Raw genomic sequence first — 23,992 nt, 5'->3', positions numbered from 1 at the left:
GAAGGAAGGAAGGAAGGAAGGAAGGAAGGAAGGAAGGAAGGAAGGAAAAGGAAGGAAGGAAGGAAGGAAAGAGCTGCTTTGCCAATTGGAACTGGCCATTTGGGTCCCCAGTGGGGCAGCTACTAATATTCACAGGTTGTTGATTGTTGTTTGTCCTTTATTCTCAAAGAGGACCATGACTTCAGGAAGGTGATGTCATGACTTGCAAGTGAATTGGATTTAAGTGACGCAGTGCCTTGCAAAGTCACCAACCTCACTCTCTCCTCCAGAGCCATCTGGGTCCAGTGGCAAGATGTACAATGTTTCACCACATAATCGTCACAGATTTTATGCCAAATTTTTTGCCCAAAAATGGGAGGGTGACCATTACGTGAAGCTTTTTAAGTTGCACCTGTATTACTTAAAAATCATTTTTTACTAAATTGTCTTCGGTGCCAAATTAGGATGCATGGAATACTCACGAATATACGTTCAGATTGAATACTGACAATGCACATGCACTGAGAACATTCATGAATATACATTCAAATTGAATACTGACAATGCACATGCGCCGAGAATTCTAGGCTCAGAATTCTCAAAGCATGAGAGAAATGTGTATCCATATGCTGCTGGTGAATACACTGCTGCTCTGTTAACCTTTTAAGTAAGAACAGAATTATACCATGCAACAATTATGCAATGAAAGATTATAAACCAATTTTTGGACTGAAAAAACAGGGTACAATGATTATGCAGTGGCTACAATTATGCAGTGAAATATGGTAGATCAGGACAACTGGAGATGGTCATGCAGTGAGAGACCTTGGCCTTTTTAAGCTACCGTCTTTCCCAGGTCTCAGTCTGACTGAGGCAATTTAAATAGCAATTGTTTCTGTTTTGCCCAGAAACCCTGAAGATCTCCCCTCCCAGACTGATTTTTTTTTTTTTTTGACTAGGTAAAAGAGACCATTCTTTACCTCTTTTTTTGACCTGGGAAAGACCTCAGCTTAGAAAGGCTGAGGTCTCCCTCTACATCTGGAGCCATTTCCAGTAATCCTGATCTATATCTTGCCACTGGACCCAGATGGCTCTGGAGGAGAAAGTAAGGCTGGTGACTTTGCCCAGCCCTCCCTCACTTAAATCCAATTTACTTGTAAGTCATGACATCACCTTCCTGATGTCATGGTCCTTTTCGAGAATGAAGGAGAAATAACACCAACAAACTGGAGTGCCATTTCCTTCTCCAGTGTGCCTACCATTTTATAGATGAGGAGCTGAGGCAAAGAGTGGTTAAGTGACTTGTTCAAGGTCACACAGCTAGTAAGCATCTGAGGCCGGATTTGAATTCAGATCTTCCTGACCCCAGTTCTGTTGCTCTATTGACTGCACCACCTAGGTAACCCAATAATAATAATAATAGCTAATATTTATATAGTAAACCATGCACCAGGCACCGTACTAAACACTTTACAATTATTATCTCATTTGGTCCTCACAACAACCCTTTGAGGAAGGTGCTGTTATCATTCCCATTTCACAGACGAGAAAACTGGGACAAACAGAAGTTAAGTGACTCAAACACATGTGTCAGGCAGGCACAATGGTCTTCCTCCCTACCAAGTTCTGCAGAAACTTTTTTGGGGGGAAGAAGGAGGCTTCTCTACAGTTCATCCAAGTCTACTTGGTGGAAGGCCACACAATACAAGGGGGGAAAAGCATTTGACTCTGGAGTCAAAGAACTCAGGTTCAGATCCCATCTCTGAGAGGTTCTTTTGTGTGCAAGTCATGTAACTTCTCTGGGTGTCTGTTTTCTTATCTATAAAATGAAAGGCTTAGACCAAGAAGTTTCTGCAGCTGCTCTCTAACTCCAGCTCCAGGACCTTACAATTTGATCTTTGAATCTTATGCTTCAAAAAATAGAGCACAAGAGTGACCAAGAAAAAAAAAGAAATTCTGGGATATGGTGGATCTGTTAAGGGACTTGTAAACTGAAGAAATGTAAAAAGATGAATTTTAAAAAACTGCATTGTGTCTTTAATGCCCAGTTTTAAAAGAGAATTTCAAATTATGAATGAATTGGTAATAAGAAGAATAATGATGAATATATTTTTTAAATTTTTAACTCTATGTGTCACTCTATGGTTACATACTCACAAGTAACTGCCATTGAGCTGCATTTTAGGCAAGAGAGAAATGATCCCTGGGGCAAATTTTGACCCAGTTCCTGAGATAGGAGAGGGTTGAATTATCTGATTGCAATGTAAGCATCTTCTCTAAATTCTTGTTACTGTTAGTATAAGTCATTATATGCAAATTATTTGAGAGGAAAATAAGCTCATGAATATTCAATAATTTCAGGGTAGGGTTGCTAGAATTTATATTTCTAGTTCCTTCCCTCCCCCATGTTCTCAGAAGTAAGCCAGAAAGCTATTCTCAGGCTCTGGTGGTTGTTGTGTGGAAATCAAAGCAATGGGGCCTTCTGAGTTCATATGACTTCAAGCATAATCCTGATAGGGTGTGACAGTCCTCCTTGGTCATCTTTTATAGAAATTGCTCCAGTCCTACCAGGAATTCTGGAAGGAAAGTGCTCACCCTGCTCTCAGGATGAAAGATTTCCATCCAGAAACCCAGGAGAGCAATTTTGCCAAAGGGGGCCTCATAGTATTGAAAGGGTAAGTAAGCAATTTTCACACATGGTTACCCAACTCATCTTGATTGGTGACATTTGTTTTCTTCCCAGGTGTCTGACATTTGGGAATTAAGACTCCCAATCACCTTAACGATATTCACACCAGTAACAAAATTCTCAATTGGTTTTCTTTCTTTATTTAGATGCTTGATTGAATTTTTATTCTTTCCTATACCAATACAAAGTATATTAATTGGCTAAGACTTACCACGTGACCAAAAGCATATGAATGATATTTAAATTCTGTTTTCAACTAACATCAAGGTTTAAAACCATAAACATCTCATTTCCAGGCAAATTAAAGGCTTGGTTTCAGCAGCTGGGATGCCAGCTATGAGGGTCTTAAGAATGGCTTATCATCACTGTATGTAATGAACCAGGGAATTGGGATCCTAATCCTCAGGGCACCACCCTGAAAGCCTATCCCCTAAAGGCACTGCTTCCGGAGTTGGCACTGCAATGTAATTAATCAAAGAAGTTAAAATTAGAGGTGCCACAAGAGTGTGGGGAAACATGAGAAGGCTCAGCAACTTTGAGCTGGCTTGAGAACAGTTAACATCTGCTATCCAAGGCAAGTTTTCCTGATCTGAATAAATTGGGGTTATATGTGTATTATGGATGCACCACAATTTTTTTTAAATAAATACCTTTAAGAGGTTGCTGTTTTGCTATCATTAACAGACCTCTGATCTTATTTCATGAATCACCACACGCTCTCTTGGTCCAATGTATTACAGTAATCTCTTCTTGGGATAAAAGTCTTCTGATGTGAAATATTTAGAAGTAAAGTATGGTGTAATCCTCCTTACATTTTGTATACCTTCTTATACAAATTGTGTGTGTCTATATAGAAAGAGAGAGATACAGATATATAGACACACATATACATACATATATATGTTCATATACATACATATGTGTGATTGTGTGTGTGTATGTGTGTGTGTGTGTGTGTGTGTAGTCCTCACTAGGAGCTCTCTATACTAATGAAATCATGGGCCCACCCAAATGTGTGTCTACACATATCATGTATGTATGTATGCATACACATACAAATGCCCATACATAAATACATTTGTATGTATATGCGTGTATATGTATCCATATATTGTGTACATGTGTATAAACATATACATAATAGCATAGTGGCAAATTTCTAGGACCGTAAGTTGCAAATTAAAGGCCAATCCTTTGTGGGGGAGAGGGAAAGACAGGGAGAGACAGAAACAGAAAGAAAGAGTAGGACAGAAAGACAGAGAGGGAGAGAGAGGAGGAGAGACAGAGTGGGGAAAGTCAAACAGAGACAGAGATAGGGGCGGGGAGACAACAAACAGAGAAAGAGAGAGCCCAACTCTGACACATACAGGATATGTAACCTTGGGCAAGTCATTTAACTTCTCAGCTACAGTCTATGTTGGTAGTGGCAGAATTAAATTCTTCCCAGAATTCCCACACTCCCTCCCTTTCCACTGGGGTGGAGGTGGGGAGTACATTTCTGCATAAGCCTTAAAAAGCCTCGCTGTGTCCAGCGCTGAAGACCAAAGCAGGCTTTCTGGAGTCACAGAGGCCCAAACCCAAAGCCTTGGTGCTCACTGCTACGGACCCAATCACTAAAGCTCTGTAATTCTGCTCTCACAAAGATGATGTGATGTTACTAACTGGAATCATAGAATCTTAAATGCTGAAAGGGTCTTCAAGGTCATTCATTCCAAGCCCCTTCGTTTAGGCCCTGAAAGGTTAATGGCAGACCTGGGAATGGGACACAGGCCTCTTGGCTCCATTCCCACAGTTTAGGACTCTTTCCCCTATATTGGCTAAAGTGGAAGTCAAGCTGAATAAATCTAATTATTTCTCTTCTACCTGAAAATCATTTAAGCCAACTCCAAATAACTGGGTGGCATAGTGAATAAAGCAGAGCATAGAGTAAGGAAGACTGAATTCAAATCCTGTTCCAGAAACCTTCATGTTATCCTCTCAGACTAAGTTTCTTCTTCTGTAAAAGGAGCATGGTAATAGCACCTACCTCACAGCATTGTTGCGAAAATCAACGTTACGTGTTATGTTAATATTAGCTACTATTATCCATACTGACCCCTATTCTTTATGGTTTATAGTCAGGATATAAAAATATCACCCAATATCTCAAATAGGGTGTTATTCTGTACTCAGCTCTCTACTCAGTATATCTGCTGCCTCTGCAAAGGCTAGAAAGAAGCTTCTGGCAACAGCAGAGGGATCCTTTCTTATGTTCCCTTCCATGACTCTGTCTCCCACACAAGTGAAACCCCACCACACAAAGGTGTTTCACTTGTAAACAGTTGCACCAGGCAGCCCAGAAAATGAAGTGGCCAGGGGAAACCCAGAAGGTCTCTGAAGGCTCTGTCTCCTGTGAAATGGGCATAATAATAGCACATCTACCTCCCAGGGCTGTTGTTAGGATCAAAGGAGGAAATACTTGTAAAGCACTTAGCTTAACACCTGGCACATAGCAACCATTATATAAATATTAGCAATTGTTATTATTATTAATTATTAGCTCATTATATAGCTTATATAAATGCACTTCTGGGGAATCACAAAGAATTCTCAGTTGGAAGGGACTTCTTAGGGCAGGGGTGGGGAACCTGCAGTCTTGAGGCCACATGTGGCCTTCTAGGTCCTCAAGTTCAGCCCTTTGACTGAACCCAAACTTCACAGAACAAATCCCCTTAATAAAAGGATTTGTTCTGTAAAACTTGGACTCAATCAAAAGGCTGCACCTAAGGACCTAGAAGGCCATAAGTGTCTTCGAGGCCAAAGGTTCCCCACTCCTGTGTCAGGGAATTTAGTCCAAACCATAACCGAACAAGGCTCTCCCAGACAAGTCATTCAAACTTTTTTCTAAAGACATCAAGTGAAGGGGAAACCACTACCTCCCTGCCCTCTCCCCACTGTGAGACATCTGATTCCATTTGGGGATAATTCTAACTGTTAAGAAATTTTTCCAGACATCAAGCCTAAATTTGTGCACCTGTTGCCCCTAGTTCTGTCCTCTGAGGCCATGCAGACTAAGTCTAATCCCTTTCCCGATGGACAATTCTTCAGATCCTTGAAGACAACTATCATGTCATCCACCATCCCCGCCCCCTAACCTCCAACCTCAAGTCATCTTCTCCATTTCCTTCAGATGATTCCCAAAAGGCATGAGCTCAATTCTCTTTACCCTACCGAATGCCCTCCTCTGAATAATCTCTATTTTATCAGTGTTCCTCCTAAAATACAATGCCCTCAAGGGAACACTGATAAAATATGTTTCATATGTGATCTGACCTGGGCCGGACTACCAACTTCATAATCATGGACATCTGTTTCTCTTAATGCAGTTTAATACTACATCAGCTTTTTGTATACTATTGGCTCATCCTGAATTTACAGGCCATTAAAGTCTTTTTTTTTATGAAATACCAACCATACTTCCCTCATCTTGTATTTGGGAAATTGGTTTTTTGAACCCATGTGTAACACTTTACTTTTATGCCTATTCAAATTCATCTTATTATTAGATTCAGCCAAGATTTCTAGCCCATCAAGATCTTTTTGGATCCTGACTCTGTTATCTTATGTGATAACAGAGCTCTACTTTCCCAGCTATTTGTCACCTTCAAATTTGATAAATATGCTATCTATCCCTTTATCCAAGTCATTGATAAAAAATATTGAACAGCACGGAGATAGGCATAGATTCCCAGGGCTCTCCACAGTAGACCTCCTTCCAAAGTGACATTGAACCACTAATTGGCTGCACTCTTTGGGTCCATTCAATCAGTTCTAAATTTGCTTAACTCAACCATCATCTATTTCATTGGCTGCACTCTTTGGGTCCATTCAATCAGTTCTAAATTTGCTTAACTCAACCATCATCTATTTCATAACTCTCCTTCTTACCACAAGAATACCATGAGTTTAATAAATGCTTTGCAAAAATATAGGTAAATTCTATCTACAGCACTCCCCAGATCTAGTAGCCCATCAAACAAGAAATTAATTTTAATTTGGCATGAATGGTTCTTGATAAAGCCAACCTAGCCTTTTGTGGCCACTGTTCCCTTTTCTATGTGTTCACAAACCATCTTTTTAATAGCATGGTCTAGAAGTATATTCTAATTTCAAATCTCACATCTTCTATAAACAAAGCCTTCTCTACATACCCTACTTGAAGTGATATCTTGCCCTCACAACTCTTACTGTATTTAGTGATTCTACCATTTATCAGTAAATCTTGTGATAATTTGCAACATCTTATATTGTCATTCAAGTCAAAAAACATGCATTAGGAGCTTACTATGTGCCAGGCACTGTGGTAAATTCAACATTTGTACATTTATGTTTTGTCTCCCCAACCAGACTATAAACTCTTTGAGGACGTAAGCCTAAGCAATACTTTTTTTGTACCTCTATAGTGCTTAGCACAGTGCTTTCCATAGGTCTGAAAAAATATGTGTTGATTGTATTTGATTTACTCTAAGACAAACTTGGATTTTCCTTGATTACAACAGAATTACCAAGAGATTACCTGGCTGCTCTGGGTGCCCCGAGAATCACTGTCCCACCTCCATCTATCTCTGTTTCTTTTTTTCTCCACACTCAGAAGACAGAATAACCATTGTTATTATTGTTATGCAAGGTAAAGAAGAAAACTGTCCATTTCAACCTATCACATCATTTCCTAATCTTTGTGTCCTACTCACTAAGTGGGAAAAAAAAAAGCATACCCTCGGTCTGTCCAATAGAATTTACGGTTGATCCAATCCACAGCAAGACTTTCCGGTGTGTCTATTGCTTCCTGAATGAGTATTTCACGCTCTGAGCCATCCATATTAGCTCTCTCTATCCACTTCAGTGTTGTGTGTGCAAAGTAAATCTATAAAAGAAAAAAACAGGATTCTGTCTGATTACTTTGTTTAAAAAAAAAAGATGTGAGGGGAATGGCAAACTCTTTATTCATTTTAATTTTTTTTAAATTTCATGTCTATCTGTACTTGCTATTCATGGTATGCTAATCTCATCCATTAGTTAAGAATTCAGGCTTTGTGCTGCAATCCATATTATTTCTACAACCTGCATGTCCTAAGCAATTAGTGAGATGAGATGTAAGCCCATGCTCCTGACTCTCAAGTGCTGAACTGAGAGTCCAGAAAATAGGCTGCTAAGCTCTGCTGCTAGTTTGTTGAGTGACCTTGGGTACTCCCCCATACTCAAAGGTGTGCAAGAGCCAGCTCGAGTCCTGGCTAAAGAGAGCTGATTGTTATATTTTCAATGTGAGAACCTATATGTCAAAAGTCAGCAAATGCTGCAAACCAGGACTTACTTGTGTTGACTGCCTAGATTTAAGAAATTGACAGAGAAAATGTTAATGCAAACTAAACTTAAAAGTGTGTCCTAATTACTTTTTTCCCCAGAAAGTTTGTTGTTAAACATATACCAGCACACCATTTTCTATAACTCATTTTCGTCATCCATAAAATAAGGACTGGACAAGAAGATTTCTAAAGCCCTAATTCTACAATTTTCTCCTAAATCAACCCAACATGTCCTCCACAAGATTCCCTGAGGGGAAAAGATGCTCTCTTTCAGTTGCAACAAACTGATAAGAAGGTATCCATAAATCAGGGCCATAACTAATACAGGGTGACTGGGTCTTTGCCCTAGGTGTTGGATTTGGAAAGCTGGGACAGCACTTTCAGTCCTTAAACAGCCAGAAACAGCAGAGCTTAGTATTTAGTTAACAGGAAGAATTCATTAAAAGAGGAAGCTAGCAGATCATAAATTGAGCAAGCTCCTCCCATCCTCATGACCAGCATCCCAAGTTTCTTCACCCAGTCTTCCATTGCTACAGGTGTGTCTTGTGATGTTTGCCCCAGGTACATACACACAAACACATACACACACACACACATACACACACACACACACACACACACACACACACACACCCTAGTGATAGCTCTACAAGAACTGCTGAGTTATTAAACAAGAGCTGATCTTGCCATTTTTTTTTCCTGTGGGAAGTATAGAATATTTGATTACTTCGCTATCACTATGGTCACCCTGCAAATTATGAGACACCACCATTCCAGAGGGAACACTGAATGTTAAATATTTAATACCTTAAAATTGAAGTGAAATTCTGAAAAGATCATAAGCCTTAAAAGTCATTTGGAATCTCCTTGCTTACCTCGTGGTAAAAATACTAGCTATATGAAAGAACATACAGCAAAGTATCCATTATAATAGGGGAGTATACCTGAAGAGTGTGGTAGCTGTGTCAGCTTATTTCTCCTGAAGTGAAGGAAATGACCCAGGGTAATGTAAATCACAGAGTACACTAATACTCTCTAGACACATTCTCTGTAATAACAATTTTATCCTGGACTTATTTAAATGGTTAAGTCTGAGTATAAAATTATTTATGAAAAGAAAAGAAGGAAGAGAAAGATAGCTGGTGATGCTTTATCACAGAAGTCCAATTTATAACATTCGTTATATATGGCTCCTAATCCCAAATAAATTGAACCATTACCAATTTACCTCAGTCTCTCATCTACTAACAGATTGCCTGGAATCATGAAAACTAGTCTGTGTTGTCTTCTAATGATAATTAGAAAGGGCAGGATGCATACCAATTATGCGACAGAAATTGATTCCCTCGTGTCAATTCTGTTTCATTCAACAAATACTTATTAAGTTCCCCCTATACTTAAAGCACTATACTATTCACTGAATGATATAAAAAGAGGGAGATAAAATTTGGGCCTGTCCTCAATGAGTTTACAATCCAGCAGGCCATGTCTTAACTTGTACACAAATAATAATTCATAAGTGCATAAGAACTTAATGTAAATTAGTAGCTACCATGCAGATATATTACCTAAGGAAAAATTAATGAGATAGAGAATTTCAATTGTCCCTTGTGAAATTTTCTAAATGCAAGGCAATATTATTATACCAGAAAATATTTCCATTCTTTGACACTTCAAAAACTGGTTATTCCATGTAGACTCTGCCTCCAATGTTGCCATTACCAGCATCAGAAGATTACAACATATAACCCGTCCCTAGGGTTTTGCAGCTTTCAAAAATTCTGGGTATCAAACAGTACCGTTTTCTACCTTCTCTTCTTACAACTAAATGTATTTTGATGGCTACATTCAGAATTTATAGCAGTTATTCAGAGAATCATATTCCTAGAGCTGGAAAGGATTTCAGAGCCCATCCTCTCATTTTACAGATGAAGAAACTGAGGCTTGTGGGAAAGGAGTTTAAAAGACTTGCCCAAGATCACATGAGTAGTAAGAGTCAGAGGAAAGATTTGAACCAATGTCCTTTTTTTCCCCACTGTACCACATTGCCCTGCCAAGCATTTTCCAAACAGCTGTGCAACATATTCAATATACCAAGAAATATATGGGCAAATGTTCAATGGATTAAGCCTGCAATTGAGAACAGATTCCTGTGAGTTAAACAAAGTATTCATGTTACAAAATTGGGTAAGTCCTGCTATAAGACAGATTTAGATAGCTCATATACAATGAACCATGATGATTATGTTTACAGATTGTCATAGTTTTTAAAAGGAAAATGCCAATTGAATCCTTTCCCTCCCTACACATTTAATCACCAATTCATTTCTTGGCCCCATTTACTTAGACCTCCTTCCCATACCCATCCCTATTGCCCTAGCTTCTCCCACTATCATCAAATCAACCATAATAATGATATATGAATCTAACTCTTACTTTAGGGCTTACAAAGCCCTCTACATCTATGGTCTAATTTTTGCTGAGTATCTATTATGTGTGAGGCCCTCTCATACTAACCTCATTTCCCAAAGGAGAAACTAGTTTCAAGATCCCTTGAGATGTTACCTATTACAAGATCTGATTTTTAATAAAGAAGAGGATTTGAGAGGGCAGGGGGGACTAACCTGTGATTTAATTAGTGTAGAGAACTGTGGGTGAGGAAATCTCCTTTGCCAATGATATTATCACCAGTTCTGACACATCATCTTAGAGAGTTGCTTGGGGGCATTGAAAAGTTAAGTACCTTGGCCAGGGCTACTCAGCCAGTATGTCTGAGGCAGGACTTGAGTACCGTATTTCTGACTCGAAGGCTAACTGTATCTACTGCTCCATATCGCTTCTCTTTAGCAGGATCAAGCCCTCAAAATGCATCTAGAGATAATAAAATATTTCAGGTGGGGCTGCCCGTTCTGACCATCCATGCCCAATCAGGCATTTCCCAACCTCTCAGCCTCTTCTCCTTCCCCCTTAGTCCGACGCATGACCAAGGTCACCTATTAGGATTAGAAGCAGAAGGGACAAGGCCTGAAAAAAAAAAACACCACTGTCCTCACCTCACTTCCAAATCCTCTCATTTTTAAAGCCTTACCTTATTTTCAACCGGATCATGATCTAACGCTAAGACCACTCCCATCTGCTGGCTGAGCAGGCTTTCATACTGTGTCCCATCAAAGTAGATGCGCCGAATATCACGTGTGTTGGCAAACAGTAAAAAGGGCTGGGGTCCTGTTGACCAAATTTCATTCATGACTTCATTTGCTAGATAGCATCATGTTTCAGCTACTTCTTATTCCCTCCCAGTCACTAAAATTCCACACTTAGTGATTCATTCAAACCTTCTCCAAACATCTTCTTTTAATAGCTAGGACTTAGAAAGAGCTTTAAAGTTGGCAAAGCACTTTACAAATGTTAGCTCATTTGATCCTCGTGACAACCCTAGAAGGTAGATGCTATTATTATCACCATTTTACAGATGAAGAAACTGAGACAGTGGTTAAGAGGCTTGCTGAGGATCACACAGGTACCTCTTTTTAATAACTAATATTTTGTTCTTCAGTCATGTCTGACTCTTTATGACCCTATTTGGGGTTTTCTCGGCAAAAACGCTGGAGTGGTTTGCCATTTCTTTCTCCAGATCATTTTGCGAATGAGGAAACTGAGACAAACAGGGTTCAATGACTTGCCCAAGGTCACACAATATTAAGTGTCTAAGGTCAGATTCAAACTCAAGAAGATATGCCTTTCTGATTCTAAGCCCAGTGCTCTATCCACTGCACCACCTAGCTAACACTACATATCACTTTAATATTTGCAGAGTATTTTACAAATATTATCTCATTTGATCTTTACCACAACTATGAGAGGTAACACTAATATCATTATTAATTTAACAATAAATAATAATAGTATTAATATTTATTAACAATATAGTCATTGTTAACAATAATATGGTGCTATTATCCCCATTTTGCAGATGAGGAAATTGAGGCAGAGGTTAAGTGACTTACCCAGGGCCAAATAGCTTGTAAGCACCTGAAGCCAGATCTGAACTCAGTTCTTTCTGGCTCCAGGTCCAGCACACCATCTTCTGGACTCCCTAGCTACTACTAAAATGCACCTACTCTTGAAGGGAAAGAACACACTAAATCACCAATACTTCAGAATGAATGAGTTGAAGTGAGTGGTGGGATGGCTGGAATATCAGAGTTGGAAGGAGCTTCTAAAGTCATCCAGTCAAAGCCCTGCCTGAACAGGAATCTTCGTTTTAATTTCCTTGGTAAGGAAGCTCCCAACTACAGTACTCTTGTGATGGACAATTGACTAGAACTTAATAAAGGCGAATAATTGAAAGAAAATGGCCTGAAAGGGGAGGAAAAGGACATCCTCCCCCCAACCTTCAATGGAGTAGAAGGCACCAAACACAGTCTTGACCCATTTCTGAATTTCGCTTGCTGCTTTCCCCATCTGCCACACATCATCAAGATAGCCATGCTGCCAAGTGTAAGCATGACACAATCCCATTTGGGATCACGGGGAATGGAAAAGGAGCACTCATCTCGTCCAATCCCTGTTCCTTCCCTTTTTTTATTAAGTGAAGAAACTGAAGCACAAAGTGGTTAACATGCCTAGGGTCACACAGGTAGTAGGGAGCAAAGCTAGTACTTAGATGTAGGCTCTGTCTAGACCCAAAGCTTTTTCTATCATGCAATGTGGCTTTCTCTTGAAACCTCTTACCTACATTTGTATAGAGTAGAATACATGGATATAAACTCCCCTGGCCTAGACATATGTGGTCAGGGAGATGAGAATATTCAATCACAAAAAGTTACAGGATTATTTTCCATTTCTCAGATTCTGCTGCATTGACTGGGATGCTGGTCAGCTACAGCCCTGTGAGGGACAAAAAAGGCAAACCCTGCGGAATCATCACATTCTCCTAGATTGTATTATTAATAAATCATCAGTAAATATAAAAACTATTTACTGCGTGTCTGAGGTTGTCAGGAATATTGAAAGACAAGCTGCCACAGAGGAAGCCAGGTGACACAATGGATAGAGCACTGGGCATGGAGCCAGGAAGACCTGCATCCAAAGCTGGCCTCAGATACTTACCAGCTGCGTGATCCTGGGCAAGTCAGTTAACACCAGTTTGCCTCAGTTTCCCCATCTCTTTTGTGGTTCAGCTGTTTTGTGTTTTTGTCATTTTGGTTTTTTGTTGTTGTTGTTGTTGTTGTTGTTTGTTGGGGTTTTTTTTTTTGTTCACTTTAGTTGTGTCTGACTCTTTGTGAGCCCATTTGGGGTTTTCTTGGCAGAGATACTGGAGTGGCCATTTCCTTCTCCAGCTCATTTTACAGATGGGGAAACTGAGGCAAGTAGATTGTGTCTGAGGCCAGATTTGAACTTAGGAAGATGAGTCTTGGTGCTCTATCCACTGCACCACCTAGCTGTCCTCCCTGTCTCTAAAATGGGGATAATAACACCACCTACTTCTCAGGGCTGTTGTGAGGATCCAGTGAGATAATAATTGCCTATGTACCTGAAACAGAAGAAGTGCTATATAAATGTTAACTATTATTAGTATTATTATCATCATCAAATGAGATAATATTTGTAAAGCATTTAGCACAGTGCTTGGCACAGAGGAGACACTTAATACTTGTTTCTTTCCTTATTTTGGAGAAAAAAGTATCAATGAAGCAAAACATTTCAACATGGACAGAAGAGGAACGATCAGTCTTAGGATTATAGCTTTCCCTGGGGTGTTCAAAGGAAAATGAATCGATCAACAAATTGTTATTAAACAGTGTGCAAAACCTTACTAGGGTACTATAGGGCTTTATACACCAACGAGTAGAAAATGTTCATGATATTCCCATTCTATAGGGTCTGCTTTAACATAGACATTAACAGGCCCAGAACCTCAGCAGCACTTGCTTCCATAGGATACCTCAGGTCATATTAAATCACTGCCCTATGAGTCGGGTCACCTGGCAAATATACTACATATTTGTGTGGTTTTGGAGAAGCCACTAAGAAAAAATCTATTACCAATTACCAGCTTGTGTTAGAGTGTTGTCAAATGAAAGGCAAAACCAAAAACAGCCTGTAATTTTTAAAATAATGTTTGAAATTTTTTCTCAATCAACAAGCATTTATTTTTAAGAACTTACTTATGGGTGGCATCTAGAAGTGTTTGTGCAGGGACTAATCCCTGGAGAAATAATCCTTCTTGAAGGTTCTTAAACTGAAACTTCAGAGAGCTGGGAATTCCAACAGTCAGAAATAAGGAAGGAGAACCCTGCTCTCCCAAACATGGCGGATAGCCTATGCAAAAACCCAGAGGCCAAAGATGGAATGACATCTTTGGGGGAATAGAAAGTAGGCCAATTTAGCTGGAGCATGGAGTGCATTGGAGAAGCAAGATATAATCAGCATGGAAAGCTAGGGGAGGGGACAGGAGGAAGAATTTCATATGCCAAATAAAAGAGTTTGTAGTTTATCCTAAAGGCAATGGGAAACTACTGAAGCTTCTTGAGTGAAGAAATGACACAGTCTGACATGAGCTCCAGAAATAATAATTTGGCAGTTGGGTAGAGAACAGATTGGAGAAAGGACAGACTGTAGGTGGAAGCCAATTAGAAGGCCATTGCAAAAGTACAGGTGAAAGAGGTGATGAGGGCCTGGGCTATAGTGGTTGTGGCATGAGTACAGTCAATCGGTCAGTTAATAAACATTTATTAAGTGCCTACTATGTGCCAGGCATGCACCAAGGTCAGGAAAGATAATTGTTAGGAAAGATGTCAAGAAACAGAAATCAATAACACTCCATCCCGCCATACAAGTTCATTTTCCAGACCCAATGATACTAACCTGTAGCTTTGCAGCTCTTTCGATCCAACTGCAGCTCATAGCCAGGAAAACAATCACATTCCCAAGACAGTGGGCTGAGAGGGGTGCAAAGCTGGCTACACCCACCATTATCTAGTGATGAACAACCTTTAAAAAGAGCAATTTCATTCAGAATTCTGCAGTGTTCCAAAAATTAAAAATCACTCATTCATAAAATGATAATCATAAAATTTAATGAACTTATCCTTTTTTAAAATAGTTTATCACTTAAGCCACTGAAAAATAGAGAAGACTGAAGGTGGAAGTCAAGAGGGATTTACATATTGCATAAATTAAATTACTAAGATCGACCACTTATTACTAGCTGTGTGACCTGGGTAAGTCACTTAACTCCAACTGCCTCCAAAAAAAAAAAAAGGATATACCATTTAGCAACATGCTTTAGGTACAGTTTGGGGATGAGAGAACCAATGTGTTAAATCTGATCAAGCTGAGCATACTTACCACTACATGTTTTTCCATCTTCCTCAAGCACTGAACCTTCAGGACAGAAACACACGGGACCATCTGATGTCATGACGCAACCATGACTGCAACCAGTGTTGTTGCTTACACAGGAAACTAGTTCTAGTTGTTTGGGGAGAAGACTGTAGTTAGTATTGAAAGAAGTTCACTGCTATTGACTTAAAATGAATTTCTGGTGACCCACAAGTGCTCTTCTGAAAAGGTAAAGTTAAATAAAGATCTGATATTTGGAACTGCTACAGTCAGGGTAGGTGTAAAAATAAAGGGAATGTTTATATTTAAATAGAGTAAGGAAGAACTTTTGGAACTATAAAATGCCTCTTCTGGTTTCCTCTAAATTATTCTTCTGTCAAATATTGCTTTAATAATCATTAGCCCTAAAAAAAATAATCATTAATCCTACTATGGCATTTGCCAACATTGAAACGGGTTGAATCTGCCACATGCTCTTCTGGGCTTTCTTAAGACCACAATGGTCCTATTCCGGCAGTTCGTGGCAATTAATATTTTATGGCATTATTGCTCATTAGGGGGTACAGCCCTCACCAATAAAAGCCATTGATTTCTGAGATAACAGAGACTTCTTAATGATGACAGGCCCCTCACATGTTTTTCCCTGAGCTACTCTGCCTCCACACAGTGACACCATCTCCTTCATAGTTCCTTTGGCTGCATTTTGCCAAGAATGGAATGCTTGGTACCTGAAGGAACTCTGCTTCACCTCCCTGTCTTCCACTTCATGACTTTCCATCCCTTTCTTGATTCTACTCCTGGTTTGCCCCTCCCACCCCCAGAATTCTTTCTAGGCCAAAGCAGTTTTGCTAGTTTTGCCCAGCCTTGTTTTCTCTAAGATGTCAAATCACTTTTGAACCATCAGAATATAACATCGTAATTTTTGACAGAATTTGCTTCAAACCTAAGCAGCTCATATGATCATAGATTTAGAGCTAAAAGGGATCTTAGAGTTCATCTAATCTAATAACCTCATTTTGCAGTTGAGGAGGCTCAGAAACTTGCCCAAGGTCACATAAGTCTGCCTATGGAAGAAGTTGGACTCAAAACCAGATTCTCTTAGTTCAGAACCCCAGTTTTCCACTGTATCCCAATAAGGTTAAAAGTTAAAGATGAGTTATTATTCTTCATTGGTACAAGGAGCTGTCAAGAGTTTCCTCTCTGGATGAAATCATAGGTCATGACCAATGTGTAATCCAGAACTTTATCAACTGGATGCTTTTACTTGGAAACTTTAAATGAACCCTAACTCTATTGGTACATAGGTCACAATCCCTGTTTTCTTCCTATACAACTCTTCTCCACATTTTACCATAAATCCTCCATAGAATATCTACCCAGGACACTGGAGGCCTTCCTCTTGGTTTTGTTGGCTTTTTCTCCTTTTATCTTGAGTACCAGCGTACCCACTTAAGTTGCCCATCTAGTATCTCTTTTGTTTTCTTTTCCTTTTATCTGAAGGGCACCAGGGTACCACTCTGGTAGCCCACCATATTGTCTATCATGACTAGGCACTTCCTTTGCTGGCCATACATATCCTCAGTATCTTCCTGCATTCCATTTACTGAATGCAAGTCATCACTGGTAACTTACTGAGGCCTGTTTATGCCTTTATGTCTTTCCTTTGGGTTATTTGTAATTTTAACTCTTCTGAGATCATGACTTATGTCCCATAAGTCACAGTTGCATGGCATCATTGTTAAGAGTATTGCTATTAAAGATCTGAGCAACAACAAGTAGTTTGGGATCATTGAAAGCATGCCTAATCCTCATATAATCAAGCCCAGCATGGTGGAGGAGAAATGGAGCTGGAATTGAAGTCAGAGGATTTCGGTTCAAATTCCCATTCTATAAATTACTATAAACCTTATATAACTCACTTAACTTACTGGGACTCAATTTCTTACATCTGTAAAATGAGAGGTGCTGGATTAGATAAGTGCTGAGGCCATGACACCTCTAAATCTATGACCTTCCTCCTTCTATTCACTATCCAGCTTTGTCCAAGGGGCACATGGTGATAGACGATGGGTTATCTGACTACAGAGGAAAGGAAAGAAAATAAGCATTTATTAAGCACCTACTATGTGCCAAGACATTGTGCTAAGTTCTTTACAAATACTATCTCATTTGATCCTTACAACAACCCTATGACGTGGTTGGTATTACTCCTGTTTGGGTTTGTTGTTTTTTTTTTTTACAGTATAGATGTTAAGTGATTTGCTGATGGCCAGGAAGAATTGAACTCAGGTCTTCCTGACTCCAGGCCTGGCACTCTATCCACTGTATCACCTGGTTACATAGCATGATCTGGTGACTATGAGATTTTCATCTTCTTTGTTATCAACTAGAAAGCTCCAGAACTGGACCTTTGTGATATTACTCAATACTGACACCAATACTAACTAACCAGAAGGGCAAAGTGCTCATACCCTTTAATCCAGCAATACCACTACTAAGTCTACAGCCCAAAAAGATTTAAAAAAAAAAAAGGAAAAGAACCTGCTTGTTCAAAAATATTTACAGCAGCTCTCTTTGTGGTAGAAAAGAATTGGAAATTGAAGGAATGACCATCAATTGGGGAATGATTGAATGAGTTGTGGTATATGAATGTAATGGAATACTATTGTACTATAAGAAATGATGAGCAGGCGGATTTCAGAAAAACCTGGAAAGACTTGTATGGACTGATGCTGAGTGAAATGAGCAGAACCAGGAGAACATTGTACACAGTAACAGCAACATTTTACAATAATCAACTGTGAATGACTTAGCTATTCCCAGAAATACAATGATCCAAGACAATTCCAAAGGTCTCCTGAGGAAAATTGCTATTCACATCCAGAGGAATAATTGATGGAGTCTGAATGCAGATCAAAGCATACTATTTTCACTTTCTTTATTTTTTGTAGTCTTTTTCTTTTGGTCTGTTTCTTCTTTCACAACATGAGTAACATTGAAATATATTTTGCACCATTGCACATGTATAACCTATATCAAATTGCTTGCTGTCTCAGGGAGAGGGGAGGGGAGGGAGGGAGAGAGAAAATTTGGAACTCAAAATTTTGTAAAAATGAATGTTAAAAATTGTCCTTATATGTAAATGGAAAAAATAAATGTGTTTTTTTTTATCTGACTGAGCCCAGAGATAAGGGATGACTTGCCTCACCCAAACCCAAATGGCAATGAGCTGGGTGGGCTATATCAACTCACAAGAGCATCGAATAGTAGGGAGGAAAGAGGAAGATGAAAGAACGGATAAGACCATTGCTGAAGTGGATAGGAGAATGATAATGGACAAAATATGGACCAAGAAATGGACAAAAATAGAAAAGATAGAAATGCTCAATTCTCTCTTTGATTCTGTCTTTTTCTGCCAAAGGGAACAGATTTGGCTTAACCTTACGTCCTTCTGTAACAGGGTTCGTAAACTGGTAGAGCAGGGAATACTGAAGTTAGAGTTTACCCAGATTTTAATAGAGCATTTGATAAAGTATCCCTTGCTGTTTTCATGGTGTATGATACAGTGGGTAGAGTGCTCTAGAACATAGCTCTAGAACAGGAAGAGAACTCAGAAGCCATCTAGTCCACCCCTGCCCCACTAATTTGACAGATGAGATAACTGAGGCTGTGAGAGAGTCTACATTGTGCCTTGACCAAGGTCACACAGGTACTAAATGACAGTGCTGGGATTTGAACCCAGATCCTCTAACTCCAAATACACTATTTCTTCTGTGCCTCTCTAAGATTTACTGAACTAGACTCCTGTAGAGTCCAAGAAAGAGTGGGTTCAAATCCTCCTTCAAATACTGTGTAACCATGAACAAGTCACTTAACTTTTGAGTTTCAGTTTCCTTATCTTTAACATAGAGATAATAATCACACCTACCCCACAGGGTTATTGTGAGGATCAAATGAGAGCATGTATGTCAAACACTTCACAAACCTTAAAGCAGCTATATAATTTTCAATTATTATTGCTATTCAAAGAGTCACTGAAATATGTGGAGTCTACCTCCTAAATATTCACGGGATCAAACAGCAAGCATTTCTTCTTCTTCTTCTTCTTCTACTTCTTCTTCTTCTTCTTCTTCTTCTTCTTCTTCTTTCTTCTTCTTCTTCTTCTACTTCTTTTTCTTCTTATTTTTCTTCTTCTTTTTCTTCTTTTTCTTCTTCTTTTTCTTCTTATTTTTCTTCTTTTTTCTTTTTCTTCTTCTTTTTCTTCTTCTTCTTCTTCTTCTTCTTCTTTTTCTTCTTCTGCTTCTTCTGCTTCTCCACCTCCTCCTCCTCCTCCTCCTCTTCCTCCTCCCCCTTCTTCTCCTTCTCCTTCTCCCTCTCCTTTTTCTTCTTCCAATCAGGGTTAAGTGACTTGCCCAGGGTTCCACAGCTAGTAAATATCTGAGGTCAGATTTTAACTCAGGTCCTCCAGGGCAGGTGCTTCCCTGGCTGCCCCACAAGCATTTCTTATTAAGCACCTACTATAATAAGCTCTAATGACACAAAAACAGAAGCAGAACAGTCCCTGCCCTCAAGGAGCTAACATTCTATCAGGGAAAAATCAAGTATATAGATTTAAAGCCAAAAGGGGCCTTGGATATTATCTTGCCCAAGTCTTTCATTTTTTCAGATAAAGAAACAGAATAAGTTTTTCAAAGAGAATAAGTGACCTGCCCAAGGCCCCACTTGGTAGGAAGTATCAGAAACTGGATTTGAACTCAGGTTCCCTCACTTTATCTCATTGACTTAATATAATTATATATAATATATATATATATATATGTATGTATGTGGGGGGGTGGGATGTGTGTGTGTGTGTGTGTGTGTGTGTGTGTGTGTGTGTGTGGAGGGAGGGGCAGAGGGAATCTTCCTGATTCCTAGCCCTGTGCTCTATCCACTGCACCACCTAGCTGCCCATAGGGCTTCTAGTCCTAATGGAATTAGAAAGAGATTGAGTAAGGCATCTAAAATAGGCTGGCCTTGGAGGCAGAGGACTTGCATTCAGATATTTACTTGTCCTTTCTTGATTTGTGTGACCTTGGACAAGTAGCTTAACCTCTCCTGGCCTCAGTTTATTCATCTGTAAAATGAGAGATTAGGATAAAATCAACCCTACTTTTCTTTCCAACACTAAATCTGTGATCCTATGAAGATTTAGGAAATGCCATATTTAAATGAATTTTTGAATAACAATAACAGTGGTAGCTCACATTTATCAAGTCACTTTGAGGTTGGATGAGTTTGCTTCAGCTGTCCTTACCAAGTCAAGAGTTATAATCTTAGTAGGCCAGTTTCCAACAATTTGGTAACCTACATGTAATGCTTCTTCAAACCAAACACCAAGGTCAAAACCATTAGTACAGATCAATGGAATAGGTTAGGTACACATTACATAGTAGTCAATGACTATAGTAACCTACTGTTTAATAAACTCAAAGACCCCAGCTTCTGGAATAAGAACTCACTATTTGACAAAAACTGCTGGGAAAACTGGAAAAGAGTATGGCAGAAACCAGACAATAGACCAAAATTTTACACCATATACCAAAATAAAGTCAAAAAGGGCACACAATTTAGATATAAAGGCTGATACTATAAGCAAACTGGGAGAGTAAGGAATAGTTTACCTTTCAGATCTATGGAGAAAGGATGAATTTATGAACAAACAAGAGATAGAGAACATTATGAAATGCAAAATGGATAATTTTGATTACATTAAATTGAAAAGTTTTTGCACAAACAAAGCCAATGCAACCAAGATTAGAAGGGAAGCAGAAAACTGGGAAAGAATTTCTACAACCAGTGTCTCTGATAAGGGCCTCATTTCTAAAATATGTAGAGAACTAAATCAAATTTATAACAATACAAGTCAGTTTTCAGATGAAGAAATTAAAGCTATCTATAGTCATATGAAAAAATGCTCTAAATCACTATTGATTAGAGAAATGCAAATCAAAACAAACACTATACCTATCAAATTGGCTAACATGACAAAACAGGAAAATGAAAAATGTTGGAGAAGATGTGGGAAAATTGGAACACTAATGCATTGTTGGTGGAGCTGTGAACTGATCCAACCATTTTGGAGAGTAAGTTGGAACTATGTCCAAAGGGCAATAAAAATGTACATACCCAGCAATAGTACTTCTAGGGCTGTATCCCAAAGAAATCATAAAAATGGGAAAAGGACCCACATGTACAAAAATATTTATAGCAACTCTTTCTGTGGTGGCAAAGAATTGGAAATTGAGAGAATGCCCATCAATTGGGGAATGGCTGAACAAGTTGTGGTATGTGAATGTAATGGAATACTATTGTCCTATAAGAAATGATGAGCAGGCGGATTTCAGAAAAACCTGGGAAGACTTGTAGTGGACTGATGCTGAGTGAAGTGAGCAGAACCAGGAGAATGTTGTACACAGTAGCATTGTACAATGACTAACTTTGATAGACTTAGCTCTTCTCAGCACTGCAAGGATCTAAGACATCTCCAAAAGTCTCATGATGGAAAATGCTATCTATATCCAGAGAAAGAACTGTGGAGTTGGAAGGCAAATTGAATCATACTATTTGTTTTTTTTTCTCTCTTCTGTTTTCTTTCATTTCTTCTTTCTTGTGGTTCCTCTTATTGGTTCTAATTCTTCTTTACAACATGACTAATGTGAAAATATGTTTAATAGGAATGTATATGTAGAGCCTATATCAGATTGCATGCCATCTAGGGAAGGGAGGCGGGAAAGGAGGGGGAGAAAATTTAAAACTTGAAAGCTTACGAAAGTGAATGTTGAAAACTAAAAATAAATTAATAAAAAAGACCTTAAAAAACCATTAGTACAGTTTTTCCATATCAAATGATCCATACTTTGAAAGGTCAGGTTGCAATTCTTTATGGGAGTCAAAATCCTAACCACAAAACTCATAAGCTCAAAGGCTCTGAAATCATGATTACAGGCAATCTTGATAGTCTATTAGGCTATATCTTCTCTCTGAGCACACACTCCCCAAAAGTCTGATGCTAAAAGTGAAAATGGAGCTCTTTAAGAAGCTGACTCTTTCAATTCAAAATATTCACTCTGGTTTGGCAATTTTTGCTATGAATCAAATACTTTCTCTTAGACTCTAAGCATTAACAGGACGGCATTTCTCTAGGAAAGGAACTAGGCAGAAAGCTACTTTTAGAGTAAGAGGTATTCGTAAATCTGCATTACACAAATATTTCCACTCAACCCATTAGTGGACTTTGTGGTCCAGGGCCCATGCTTCCCTGTACCTCTTCGTCTTTTCTGTCTACTGACTAGATTCACTATAGAGCAAAAATACCACATGTCTTTAATCTAGCTCAAACTGTCGCATTCTCAGAAAATCTATTCTGGAAGTAAAACCATGTGGAATGTTCAAGGGGAACTCTGGCATTTTCAGGGAATAGTCTACGAAAGTGGGCGTGTATTTGGCCCAAGAAAAATGTTCAGTCTGAACTGATTTATTTTCCATTTTATGCATAGTGGGCTTTGAGGGTCACTCATTACAGACTTTAAATCTAGCTAATTATTGTTGTTTGTCCTTCGTTTTTGAATAGGAGAATTGGATTGAAGTAAAGCAGGGTTTCACAAAATCATCAGCCTCACTCTCTCTTCCTAAGTTATCAGAATCCAGCGGCAGGACAAAAGTCAAGATAACTGGTGATGTCTGCAAACGAAGTAGATGACCTTGGCGTCTTCAATGCCTGACCAAGCTCTAAGTGCTCCCTCCATGGCACCTTCTTCAGCGGCCTTCGTGGCCATCTGTAAAAATTATTCTCATCCACCCATTCTGCTTGGGAAAGTCTTCACTTACTTGGGGTAGACGGGTTTGAGGTCTGTCAGTTACCCTCAACCTGGTTTAGCTCATCTGCCAAGACAATTTTACCAGGATGTAGCTACTACTCTGCTACAGTTTCTTGGAGCCGCAGATGAGAGCTGGGTGAATCAGATGGACACTAAAGGTCAATAGGCAGCTGTCCCACCAGAGGTACTAGTCCTCATGAACTCCCCATACACCCTTAGCTAATAATAACATGCCAAAGGGACATACTCTCTCCTACCCAAAGTTGTACAGGTTATAGAAATGTAAACAGTAGTAGAACCAGAAAGGGGAGACGATGTGTTGAAGGCTCAAATATCTGAGGCGTAGGGATCAATCAGAGATAGTAACACCTTCGCTGTTTTTGCCTCAGATATTTTAAAATTCAAGGTAGAGCTGAAGGCAGAAGGAGATCATTGGTTTTGGAGTAAGAAAACTTTAGTTCATATCTCAGTTCTTTCACTTACTGTCTACATAAATGCTTACAAGTCACCTAACCCTATTTGCCTCAGTTTCCTCATCTGTAAAATGACGGAGTCAGACTAGATATCTTCAAACCTCCTTCTAGCTCTAAATCCATGATCTTTTGATATCTCTTTCTCATTCCCCATATAATAAAAATAGAAATAATAATAATAGCTGGAATTTATATAGTAAAGTGCCTTTTCAAATATTTCATTTTATGTTTACAACAACTGACTGGCTGCCTTTTATCATCTCTTATTTATAGAATCAATCATATGCTCTATTGTTCAGTCAT

General features: G+C 39.0%; 1 protein-coding gene across 2 annotated transcripts in view; it reads right to left on the bottom strand.

Moving 5' to 3' along the window:
• The window catches only part of EGF (epidermal growth factor), a 148,868-nt gene that overhangs the window by 59,253 nt on the left and 65,623 nt on the right, over positions 1–23,992 (bottom strand). For both annotated transcript variants that reach the window (XM_027837577.1, XM_027837576.1), the window contains exons 8-11: positions 15,364–15,486; positions 14,881–15,006; positions 11,099–11,235; positions 7,423–7,571 (exon numbers count right to left, since the gene is read on the bottom strand). In XM_027837577.1, the coding sequence (XP_027693378.1) occupies positions 7,423–7,571; positions 11,099–11,235; positions 14,881–15,006; positions 15,364–15,486 (535 nt within the window). The remainder of the gene's footprint in view (positions 1–7,422; positions 7,572–11,098; positions 11,236–14,880; positions 15,007–15,363; positions 15,487–23,992) is intronic.

The sequence above is a fragment of the Vombatus ursinus genome, unplaced genomic scaffold (assembly GCF_900497805.2).
Source record: "Vombatus ursinus unplaced genomic scaffold, bare-nosed wombat genome assembly UNPS02014821.1, whole genome shotgun sequence".
Taxonomy (NCBI): domain Eukaryota; kingdom Metazoa; phylum Chordata; class Mammalia; order Diprotodontia; family Vombatidae; genus Vombatus; species Vombatus ursinus.
Note: the sequence above shows the minus strand (reverse complement) of the source record. Positions and strands in the feature narration are given on the sequence as shown.